The 12,886-nt window shown below is 39.5% G+C and overlaps 1 protein-coding gene across 2 annotated transcripts in view; it reads left to right on the plus strand.

Annotated features, from left to right (window-relative positions):
* Positions 1-12,886, plus strand: part of LOC126452252 (kelch-like protein 12) — a 76,474-nt gene that overhangs the window by 36,597 nt on the left and 26,991 nt on the right. For both annotated transcript variants that reach the window (XM_050091044.1, XM_050091043.1), the window contains 5 exons: positions 3,036-3,233; positions 3,862-3,974; positions 7,222-7,376; positions 8,219-8,395; positions 11,245-11,391. In XM_050091044.1, coding sequence (XP_049947001.1) covers positions 3,036-3,233; positions 3,862-3,974; positions 7,222-7,376; positions 8,219-8,395; positions 11,245-11,391 — 790 coding nt within the window. The remainder of the gene's footprint in view (positions 1-3,035; positions 3,234-3,861; positions 3,975-7,221; positions 7,377-8,218; positions 8,396-11,244; positions 11,392-12,886) is intronic.

Here is a 12,886-nt window from a genome sequence, read left to right on the forward strand (position 1 = left end):
CCTCCCTTTTCACATTCCATCACCCTCTTTGTGTGCCACTCTCTGCCAGTGTACCCACCTGTCCTTTCTCCTTCCCTGCTCCACCTCCCCCCCTCCCTCCCCCCCCCATCCCCCCCCCCCCCCCCCCCCCCCCCCCCCACACACACACACACACACACACACACACACACCACCTCCTCCCAGTACTGCACTTGGTAGTCTCTAGTTCCTGCACACCTCACTAGACAGCACTCTTCTCTCCTCCCATCTGTACCCTACTATCTCTCCCCCTTCCCTGCCCCATTCCAGACTGTTATTTATGTGACAGTCGCATTCTGGTCAGAGCTGCTGGTGGTAGCAGTTTTTTTTGTGTGTGTGTGTGTGTGTGTGTGTGTGTGTGAGTGTGTGTGTGAGAGAGAGAGAGAGAGAGAGAGAGAGAGAGAGAGGGGGGGGGGGGGGAGGGAGGGAGAGAGGGAGAGAGGGAGATGCCACATGTGCTTGCTTGTCTGAATATGGGTAGCATGAAGTTTTTTTTTTTTCCTTTGCTGGAAAAGGCTTTGGTCAGAAGCTATTAATGTGCACCAGTCTTTTCATTATGCTTGTCTGCAACTCAGTTCTAAGTAGCAATCAGTCCTCTTCATAATACATGAATTTGAGCTTTTTGTGTGACTCTTCTGCCCATCAAACCATAGGTTAGGTAGGTTAGAAAATAAAAAGTAAAATCTATAAGTTGCATATCGTGAGGGTTAGTGAAGTTTGGTGAAAGGATGAACAAGATTTCTGGTCAGGTGAATACAAGGTTACAAATACAAAATCATATAGAGGTAATGCAGGGGTTGGTCTAATAATGAATAAGAAAATAAGGAAGTGGGTAAGATACTATAGGAAGCGTAGTGAATGCATTATCATAGCCGAGGTAGACGTGAAACCAGCACCCACAATAGTAGTAAAAGTTTATATGCCAATTAGCTTCACTAATGATGAAGAGATTGAAAGAATGTATGATGAGATAAAAGAAATTATTCAGATCGTTAAGGGAGAGCAAAATGTAATTGTGATGGGGGACTGGAATTTGGTTGTAGGAAGAGGAAGAGAAGGAAAAATGGTAGGAAAATATGGAATGGGGGGGGGGGGGGGGGAAGGGAATGTAAAAGGAAGTCTGCTGGTAGAATTTTGCACAGAGCGTAATTTATCACTGGTTTAAGCATCCTGAAGAAGACTTTATACATGGAAGAAACCTGGAGGGACCAGAAGGTTTCAGATTTATTATATAATGGTAAGATAAAGATTTTGGAACCAGATTTTAAATTTTAAGGCATTTCCAAAGGCAGATGTGGTCTCTGACAATTTATTGGTTATTAAAACAAGAATAAAACTGAAGAAATTGTGGAGAGGTAGCAAATTAAGGAGATGGGACCTGGATAAACTGAAAGAACCAGAGGTTTTTGACCATTTGAGAGGGAGCATGAGGGAACGATTGACAAGAGGAGGGGAAAGGAATACAGTACAAGAAGAATGGGTAGCTTTGAGAGATGAAATAGTGAAAGTGGCAGAGGATAAAGTAGGTAAAGACAAGGCCTGTAGAAATCCTTGGATGTCACAGGAGACATTGAATTTAATTGGTGAAAGGAGAAAATATAAAAATGCAGAAAATGAGGCAGGTGAAAGGAAATACAAACTTCAAAAAAATAAGATTTACGGGAAGTGCAAAATGCTTAAGCAAAAAGCTGTATGAATGTCAAGAGTTTACATGGAAAATCACTACTAAGCAAAGCAGGGGAAAGGTGAAAGGAATGTATAGAGGGACTATACAGGGGAGATGAACTTGAAGGCAGATTTATTGATATGGAAGATGAAGTAAATGAAGATAAGACGGGAAATATAATATTAAGAGAAGAATTTGGCAGAGCACTGAAGGACCTAAGTTGAAACAAGGCCTCTGGAGTTGATAACATTCCCTCAGAACTGCTGGTATCCTTGTGAGGGAAAACCGTGGGCAAAACTATTCCACCTGATATATTAGATGTATGAGATGGAAATCCCTGCAGACTTAAAAATGAATGTAATAATTCTAATTCCAAAGAAAGCAGATGTGAATATTACTGAACTATCAGTTTAACAGATAATGGTTGTAAAATACTGGCATTAATTATGTAGATAAGAAGGGAAAAACTGGAAGAAGCCACCTTGAGGAAGATCAGCTAGAATTCCAGGGAAATGGTGGAACATGAGAGGCAATTATGACCCTATGAATTACCTTAGAATGGATGTTAAATTATAGCTTTTGACAGTGTTGACTAGGATGCTGTTTGAAATTGTGAAGGAAACAGGAGTAAAATATTGTGAGTGAAAGGCAATTTACAACTTGTGCAGAAATCAGATGGCTGTGATAAGAGTCAAGGGGCATGAAAGTGAACTGGTAGTTTAGAAGGGGGTGAGACAGGGTTGTAGCCTATCCTGATACTGTTCAATCTGTATGTTAAGAAAGCAATACAGGGAATCAAGGAGAAATTTGGAAGGGGAATTAGAGCTCAGAGAGAACAAATAAAACCTTTGAAGCTTGCTGATTACTCTGTAATTCTGTTAGAGACAGCAAAGGACTTGTAAGTGGTGTTGATCAGAGTAGTTAGTGTATTGAAAGGATGTTATAAGATTAATGTAAACAAAAACAAAACAATGATAATGGAGTGTAGCTAAATTAAATCTGGCAATGCTGAGGGAATTAAATTAAGAAACAAGACACTAAAAGCGGTAAATGAGTTCTGCTATTTTGACAGTAAAATAATTTGTGGCATTTTTCTGGGGTGTAGCCTTGTACGGAAGTGAATTGTGGATGATACACAGTTTAGACAAGATGAGAACAAAAGCTTTTGAAATGTGGTGCTACAGAAAAATGTTGATTAAGATAAGTAGATTGCGTAAGTATTGGAGGCCAACTGCTTAAATCAAACTATAATTGTGCGACGTGATTAATAAGTATTTCCTAGATATAATAAGCTGCAAGACTGAAGTTCAGTGGACACTAAGACTGTGGGTTTTTGCTATTCCTCTTATAGGTTCTGGAACATGTTCGACTACCCCTCTTGAGCCCCTACTTCCTACATGACTGTGTGGAAAGCCAGCCAGTGGTGCGGCAGTCTCCAGAGTGCAGAGCACTGGTCGAAGAAGCCAAAATGTTCCATCTCTTACCTGACCGCCGCTCCGAGCTGCAGACACCTCGCACACGACATCGCTCTTGTGCCGGCACAGTACAGGTATGGAGGTGTAACATGTGTTCAGCAGAAGCAGTTTTGGTACTCCGGAAGGACTACAATTGTAAATGAATGCAACTCAGGCTCTCGTATTGCTCGGATTTGAAATATCTGCTTAATGGAGAAGCTGAATCACTGATCCTACAGAACTAGATGTATAAAATAAAATATTTGTGACATTTACAAGAAGAATGTTGTACAAAAGACAAATGACCTTCTTTTATAAGAATCTGTTGTATATATGTGGTAATAAATTAATCAAGAAGTTTATTGTCATAGCAACTGGGTTAGGGCGAATCATAATTTTTTGTTAGTGTACTTTTCAGAAGTTGCCAGAAGTAGCTACTTGTGCATATTTGTAAATAATTTGACCCTGTCCACATAGCTAAAGGCTTTTTTCTCATAATAGCGTTCGTGGAATATGATGTGTAAATAAATGAATATGCTGAGAAATCTGTGTGTGTGTGTGTGTGTGTGTGTGTGTGTGTGTGTGTGTGTGTGTGTGTGTGTGTGTGTGTGTGTGTTACCATCACATTTTTCTCTGCTTCCTATCTTTGTCATACCTAATTTTGCTGTAGAGTATTCAAGAAGTGGCATGCTGTTGCCCTACATGGTCAGATATTTGCTTCAGGTGATTGTCGCAGTTGGTGGTGAGGATGACAAGGTTGTCTTGAGATCAGTGGAATGCTACAACCCGGCATCGCACGAGTGGCGCACACTAGCGTGCTTGCCTTTTGCTGTCAGGTATGTTCCTCCCACTGCTGCCATTCTTCCCAGTGCTGTTTGTGATCTCTTCTGATTATAAATTCTGTAAAAAATTTGATTGTAACAAAAGGTGGCTACCCACTATCAGTTTCTAAAACAGGATTTGTAGAGACATTCTGAAGCCAACAAATAAAAAATGCAATTTCATTTCTAGTTTGCACTAATTTTATAAAATTATTACATTTCAGAATATGAGCATTTGACAAGAAACCCAATAGCATAAAGTTTTTCTTGTGGTCTTGAGATCAAAAGACTGTTTTGATACAACTCACCATGCTAGTCTGTCCTGTAAAAGTCTCATCATCTTTGTGTGACTGCTGCAACCTACGTCTTACTGTAGACAAGCAGGCAGCCATTTCTTGAATATAAACTGAAATGCACGTACTCCCAGTATGTCAGTACTGGTGGTGAAGTTTATTAGAATGGTTCAGATGAACTTAATTTTTTGTAAATGCTGTTTAATGGGTGTAAATTTTCTGCCATTGTATATTTATTTTTGTGTATGTTGGCTGGAGATGATTTGTCACCAAACATTTTGTGAATAGTAATATATTCATCACATAGCATACATTTTCCTGTAATTTGATTAGGGTACAGGAGACTAAAAAAAATTGTGGTATAACTTCATAGACATAAAAATACAGTTTATAACAGATGGAAGTGTTCTATAATTGATAAGAATTTTTACTTTGCTAATGATAAACAACACTGTTTCTTATCAGTTTTACACTTTATGAAGTCTTGTAAAGAGCAATAACATTACTATAGTGAAGTAACACATGGCCCTAGTCTAGTTACAGATCCACTTCATATCAGTGAACATGAACATGAATATTGAGTACTGTTTGAAAATTAAATGCACATCTCTCATGGATATTAATTTAGAATGTTTGTCTCTATTTGCAGAGAAACATGCTCACACACATCAAAATGTTTATTGTTATTTGTTTGAACCCTTTACTCATGAGTGACTGAGAGATATCAGTTTGTCCAGTGATGTGTTTCATTAGATTTTTCAATGTTTAAGTGAGTTGTGTTGGGAAGACATTAAATGTATATGTAGTTGTGAATATGGACAACCATCAGTTGTATGATCGAATAATGGCAATGAAAATTTGTACCACACCGGGACTCGAACCCGGATTTACCATTAGGCTATCTGAGCACGCCTAATGGCCAGAGCCAAACCTTCATATGTCATCAACCATGTGTCTACAACCTGCACTTGTACATTCTTGCATGCATATCCAAAGGTACATTGCATCGTAATTCTGAACAGCAGAGGCTCTGCAATACCATATTCTTTTGGCAGGTTTGGGGTTTAATGACTTTCATACACTTTCCATAGTAAATTTTCCCATTTAAAATTGGCACCTTTTTTGCCCAAAATGCTGCACCATTTTAGTGACATTTTACACCTAAAAATCTAGGCATACTAATGAATGAATTTAAAAAATAGAGACCTTTGGAGAAAAGAGAACCTTCTGTATGACTATTAAGAGCTCAGATGGAAAACCAGTCCTAAGCAAAGAAGGGAAAGCAGAAAGCTGGAAGGAGAATATAGAGGGTCTATACAAGGGCATTGTACTTGAGGGCAATATTATGGAAATGGAAGAGGACACAGATGAAGATGAAAAGGAAGAATTTGACAAAGAACTGGAAGAGTTAAGTCGAAACATGGCTCCGGGAGTAGACAACATGCCGTTAGAGCTACTGATAGCCTTGGGAGAGCCAGCCATGACAAAACTCTACCATCTGGTGAGCAAGATGTATGAGACAGGCACAGGCGAAATACCCTTAGACTTAAAGAATAATATAATAATTCCAATTCCAAAGAAAGCAGGTTCTGACAGGTGTGAAACTTACCAGACTATCAGTTTAATGAGTTACAGCTGCATAATACAAACACAAATCCATTACAGAAGAATGAAGAAACTGGTAGAAGCCGATCTTTGGGTAGATGAGTTTCGGTTCAGGAGAAATATAGGGACATGCGAGGTAATAGTAACCCTCTGACTTCTCATAGAAGATAGGTTAAGGAAAGACAAACCTACATTTCTAGCATTTGTAGACTTAAGAGAAAGCTTTTGACTATGTTGACTAAAGTCTTTGAAGAGAATACTCTCTTTCAAATTCTGAAGGTGGCAGGGGTAAAATACAGCGAGCAAAAGGCTATATATAATTGGTACAGAAATAAGATGGCACAGGGAGTTGGTGGTTGAGAAGGGAGTGAGACAGAGTTGTAGCCTATCCCTGGAGTTATTTAATCTGTGTATTGAGCAAGCAGTACAGGAAATGAAAGAAAAATGTGGAGTGGGGATTAAAATTCAGGGAAAAGCAATAAAAACTTTGAGGTTTGCCGATGACATTGTAATTCTGTCGGACTTACAAGGACTTGGAAGAGCAGGTGAATGGAATGGACAGTGTCTTGAAAAGAGGATATAAGATGACCACCAACAAAAGCAAAATGAGCATAATGGAATATAGTCAAATTAAATCAGGTTATGCTGAGGGAATTAGATGAGTTTTGCTATTTGGGAAGCAAAATAACTGATGACACTCGAAGTAGGGAGGATATAGAATGTAGACTGGCAATGGTAAGAAAAACTTTCCCTGAAGAAGAGAAATTTGTTAACATCGAGTATTGGTTAAGTGTCGGCAAGTCCTTTCTGAAAGTGTCTGTATGGAGTGTAGTCATGTATGGACGTGAAACATTGACAATAAACAGTTTAGAAAAGAAGAGAATAGACACTTTTGAAATGTGGTGGTGCAGAAGAATGCTCAAGATGTGTAGATACGTAACTAACGAGGAGGCACTGATTAGAATTGGAGAGAAGAGAAATTTGTGGCACAACCTAAGTAGAAGAAGGGATTGGTTGGTAGGACACATGCTGAGGCATGAAGGAATCACCAATTTAGTACTGGAGGGAAGTTTGTGTGGCAACAACATTAATCTACATTTATACTGTAGACCTGATTCAGTGTCAGTGAAGATGTTCAGTTGTTATGAAGATTACTGTAAAGGATTCTGAGTTCGTTCGTTTCCTCGTCTAAGTTCTGCACGGTTTTGCATTTACTGAGTTATAACATTTTCCCCCTTCATCTTATGCCAGTGTGAGTTGACGATTCCTTATAATTTTAATAGAACTGTTCATCTAAGTAAAGAGACTTAACTACCAAATTTATATTGTTATCTATGATGTGTGTGTTATTGAATGTGTTTCAGTAAGCATGGTTTGGTAGCATCTGGCAAGAACACTCTCTACCTGGCTGGTGGAGAATTCCCTGATGGCAATGCCTCTCGTTCTGTTTGGAGATACGACCCAATTCTTGACCACTGGCAAGAAATGGCACCGATGCTCGTGCCACGTTCAGAGTTAGGTATGTCATAAACTAAAATAATGATGACAGTTAGCAGAACAAAGTTGTTACACGTGGGCACATTTTTACTGCTGATCAGTGAGCATGCTGATGATTGTTGACGTGAACGTGGAATGACGTGAGATAGGGTTTGTGTGTGTGTGTGTGTGTGTGTGTGTGTGTGTGTAAAAATTAAACGTGTGCAGAGCTACTGAGTAACACATTGGTTCCTCACACACAGAGCATCCTAGGGCACCCCAAGGAGCTATACCACGAAGAAGCATTGCTTCTTGGCTTTTGGCAAGATCATATTTTATTATTATTATTATTATTATTATTTAAATTGTGGGATGCCGTAAGGTTTCGGATTCACCTGATACAATAAAATTTTCACATCCACGACCCTTAAACCACAGATTAACACATTCATCACCCTCCAATCTATGTTTATTATGCACACTATATATTATGGTAATTGCACTGAAAATTGTTATATTTTTCAACAAACTTAGATATAAAGATTTAATACAAGTGCTAAACAAAAAGATGGCAAGTGCCCATAAAATGTCAATATCATCATCATGTCTACAGGTTAATGATCTTTACTTTTCATGTCGACCTCTTCATATGTGGAGGACATTGTTTATTTATATTCTTATTGTTGTGTTGAGGACAGCAGTAAACTGGTAGCAGTATGTAAATTGTGTCCTCAAAAGATTAGTTGTCGCCATTCAGCAAACGTAATGTAATCAATGTGATCACTTGTCAGTTATGATGAACTGGTTTGAACTAATATATCCCATATTGTTGATGTGGTCAAGGTGTTGACAAGAGACTGTATCGGTGCTTTAAATGCATTACAGGGTTAGCTATGCTCGATGGATGTGTGTATGCTGTTGGTGGATGGGAGGGTTCCTTCCGCCTCGATTCCGTAGAACGGTATGATCCAGAAAGCAATTCCTGGCAGATGATAGCGCCTATGAAGATGGCTGTTACAAGTCCAGCTGTTGTAGCACACGAAGGCATGCTGTATGTTACAGGTAAATTTATTTTATTTGTCACGGGCTCTGTTTCATTCACTTTTTGAGGCAGTGTGGGCTGTTGTGGCATGGCTTTTTACTTGGCAGTAGAAAACCTGTGGATGGGTTAGCAGAAAATGTTGTCAGAGGGTGATGCAAGAATTGTCAGAGTTGGTGCAGATGGAAGCCAGCAAGGCATACTTCCATAAAAAAGCTACGGGCAGATTCTCATGATACCGCCAGAATTGGGGTGGGGCGAAGAAGAAGAAGAAGAAGAAGAAGAAGAAGAAGAAAACTGCTAGATCAGAGCATCCTGTGCAGACATTGTGTCATGTGCCATGTGATTGACAGCTATTGTGAGTAGTACTAGAATTGTATTATATTGGATTCTCATTTTTTTATTAGCCCACTAAAAGGACATAGCTGCATTAGTGACAGATACTGTGCTGTGGTGACAGGGTATTAAACAGTTGGAGTGTGTGATGATGATGATGATGATGATGATGATGATGATGATGATGATACTTCATCAACTGTTGAATTAGAACCATGTAATAAATTTGATTATTTATCGTTGAATAGTTTGGGATACCATCAGTTTGAAATCTAGTCAACAAGGAATTTAAGTGAAATCATGATAGAAAGTAAAAACAGTGAAGTCAGTAGTTGTTGCTGGTGCTTAAACCAGCATCATGATGGAACTCCCTAAACGTAATTGTTTCAAATTGCAGTTAATTCCAGTTTCATGTTAAAAATAGACAGTTCTGTTTATAAGCATAATCGTAAGCATTTGAATTGGAGAAAGCTGATTTGTTAGACAGAGAGGAGAGGTTTGTTGCCACAGATATTGGACGTGTGTGTGTGTGTGTGTGTGTGTGTGTGTGAGAGAGAGAGAGAGAGAGAGAGAGAGAGAGAGAGAGAGAGAGAGAGAGACTTGGGATGCCGTCAGATCTTGTACTGGCCATTGTACAATGTGATAGAGCAAAAGAGTGGGAAGTTGCTTGATGAAAGTGCATTTGATCACGGTAATATCATTAATAGCTGGCACATGGGATACTCCATTTCATTGATAATGTTTTTCACTGCACCCATGTCAAGGATATATGAGTGCCTCAGCTGGAAGAAAACCACCACTGCCAGAGTCACCTGCTGTGGTTGATGTGTTGACAGTGGTCATTGTTAGTTATTGTGGAATTTAAGAGCAAATTCACCAGACACACAAAGTGCAGCAGAGTACTTTTTGATTCAAAGCTGAACAAAAATAATTGCTGAATAGATGTACTATCCGGTACCACCACCCTGCTAAAGCATACAAAGGCCACCACCCACATGCATCATCCCTTTGTGCATTACGCATCATGAGGCAAATATTAGGATTGGTGTAGACACCACAATGCAGTACTTGAAGTGTGGGAAAAGTCTCTTGAATGGTTGAGTCATGTCACGTGTTGGCACATACTGGGATCTCAACAGTATCACCAATTTGGAAAAACAAACTCATATCTTGAGCTTTCAAAACTTACATTTGCTTTGTTGACAGACAGTGGCTGTTAAAGGAAAAAAATGTTAATAGAAAGATGCAAAAAAAAAAAGGCCTTACTTAGTTCAGGATTGTATGACTGGTAGTGCTGAGCTTTTTATGTATTTGCGTGTTGAGGGTTGCTGGTTATCACCTCTCACTGTGATGGGGAATATGTCAACATGTTTACAGTAGTAACACTTTCTCAACAAAAAATTATCTTAAGTTATCTTTTTTTCTTTAAAAATTCTGCTAAGATCTTCAAAGCTAAAACATGATTATAGTAGTGGAGCCTTTGTGTGTAGGGAGGTTAAAAATTTCTGGGTTAGTTTTCAGGGTACGGATAACTGTGTGTTCCATAGGCCTGATGTTGGACACTCTGGAGAAGGGTTTAGGGAAGGAATGTGAGGCCAGGTTAGAAGTGATGAATTCTTGAAAGATTATCAGGGGATGATTTGGTGGAAAGAGAGGAGGATCACAGTTTGTGGGGAGTTTGGAAGTGTTTCAAACGAGGTTCGATGTGAGATTTTGGTTGGCTGTTTTCAGTGGGGTGTGTGATAAAGAAATGTCTCCACTGAAGAGAATGAACAAAGAAAATCCTTTACGAGTCGAGCACGGCTGAACTTGATTTTTGGGCTAAAGGTGAGGCCTTTAAAAGGTACTGAGACTTCTACAGCGCTTAAAGCTTTGGCAGAAAGGTTGGCAACTCTGTTACAGGATGGGTGTTCATGAGCAGCGTGTTTCACAGAGGGTGAAGTAGGTTTTTGGAACCTGGAAGACGGACTGTCATAAAGACATGCTCGGGGAGTTATGAGGGGTTGGATCAGAGTGGTAGGCTCATGTTCCACTCTGTGTGTCTATGTGCAACCAATAAGTCAGTTAAAAGTGAGTTAAAAGCTGTGTTTGATAGTTGCAGACTTCATTTGGCAAGCGTATGCTCTTCGCCCGTGCTGGTGTTCTTTTATGTCCTCCTCGCATTTGCCAGTAATTTACTATTTGCCTTCTAAGGCAGCAGAAATCTTTCACTTTATTTACTAGTAGCCCCCAATAATTTGTTGCTAATTTCATTTTTGCTACTTCTCAATACTTCGATCTTTTTTATTTTTCAGATCTTTTTGTATTTCCTTAATTACTTTGTGATTCACCGATTTAACAGTAGAGATAAAAGATTGCATAGGTTGCTTACAGTGAGTGAAACCTGGTAACATTCGTGCTTCTGTGACAATTTTGTCAGTGAGGGTGCTGAAAATTAATTAGTTGCATTGTGAGAAGCAGAATAGATTTATATTTTTGTTACACTTTTAGTTGTATTCCTGTTGCTCTAGACCTTGTTTATATTTTACTTTGCTAGGTGGAGCTGTATTGGAAGATGGTGATGGAATTGAGTTAGTCCAGAGATACGACCCAAGGACAAACACCTGGACAGAACTTGCACCTATGTTAATTCCTCGCAGTGGGTCTGCTGCTTGTGTTCTCGATGGTCACATATATGTTGTTGGTATGTCAAATATATTCTTTTTCTTTTCTCCTTAATAATAATTAACATGTTTTCATATAATTTTGCAGTGTGTGATTCCTGTATATCTTTAAGGTTTCCTAGATCATTGAAATTCCATTTAAATAATCAATTTAAGAATTGTTACCAGATAATGTTGACTGTGTGTCTTGATATATTTGCTGATAACCAGGCAGCCATCTTCAGTTGAATTTAAAGAAGGTGGGTGATGGGGGACAATATGCAGTGGCAAGGAGCAGTGTACTATGGAATATTTCAGCCAATAGCGTCACTTAGCTGTGTCTGATTGTAGCTGGTTCTCCATGGTGCACATGGAGAGTTTAGCATTGATTTTCATGGTAGTTTAAGCATGCTGAGGTTACATAGCCCTTAGATTGTTAATTATGTGTGGTGTAACACAAACACAACATTAAGAAGTGACAGTAATAGTTTTCCGGGCTTATAAATTCCACTAGGGAGAGAGAGAAGCAGAAACAGTGGCCCATTGTAGTGCTTACCCCGGCATGGCCACTTGTAGGGTAGGCAGAGGCTGGAGCTTTAGACATGGGAAAGACGCAGAGGACACTTGTGCTCTGCTACCAAGTACTCTCTCTCTCTCTCTCTCTCTCTCTCTCTCTCTCTCTCTCTCTCCCTCTCTCCCTCTCTCTCCCTCTCTCTTCCCCCCCCCCCCCCCCCCCTCGGCAGAGTGTACCATGTTGCCTTATTCTTTATTCTTCCTTACACACCACTATAGTGCGCATCGCAGTGTTTATATAAAAAACAAAACTTGTGGCTTCAATGAGATCCTGTTGGGGTCAGATGGCAGCTTTCAGCTATATAACTTCATCACTCTTTAATTTTTCAATAAAGGCAAAATTATGTGCCTAGTGCTCCATCCAGCTGCAGTATCTGGGAGTAATTGCCCCGAGAGATCAAAGTGGAATAACCTCGTAAAACTAGCAAATGGCAAGTCTTCTATGGAAGAATCTTAGGGAAATGTGATTTTTCCACAAAATAAGTGACTTGCAAAACCCTCAATTGAGAGAGAGAGAGAGAAATCCAAACAATAGCACTATGTTGTATCATGGGTTCATTTAATAAGCAGTAGAGCATTACAGAGATGTTTGTCAAATTCCAGTGGCAGATGCTTAAAGAGGCACTGTACATCATGGAAAGGTTCACTGTTAAATTCAGAGAGCAGATGCTCCAAGAAGAAACAAACAAACGAATAAATAATATATTCCTTGAAACTTCCGGCAGATTAAAACAGTGTGGTGGACAAGACGTGAACTCGGGACCTTTTCCTTTTGTGGTCAAATGCTCTATCACAGAGCTACCCCAGCATGACTCACAGCATTACTTCTGCCAGTACCTCATCTCCTACCTTCCAAACTCCACAGAAGTTCTCCTGTGAAGTTTGAAAGGTAGGAGACGAGACACTGGCGGAAGTAAAGCTGTGAAGATGGGTTGTGAGTCATGCTTGGGTAGCTCCTTAATA

This window comes from Schistocerca serialis, unplaced genomic scaffold (assembly GCF_023864345.2).
Source record: "Schistocerca serialis cubense isolate TAMUIC-IGC-003099 unplaced genomic scaffold, iqSchSeri2.2 HiC_scaffold_843, whole genome shotgun sequence".
Lineage (NCBI taxonomy): Eukaryota > Metazoa > Arthropoda > Insecta > Orthoptera > Acrididae > Schistocerca > Schistocerca serialis.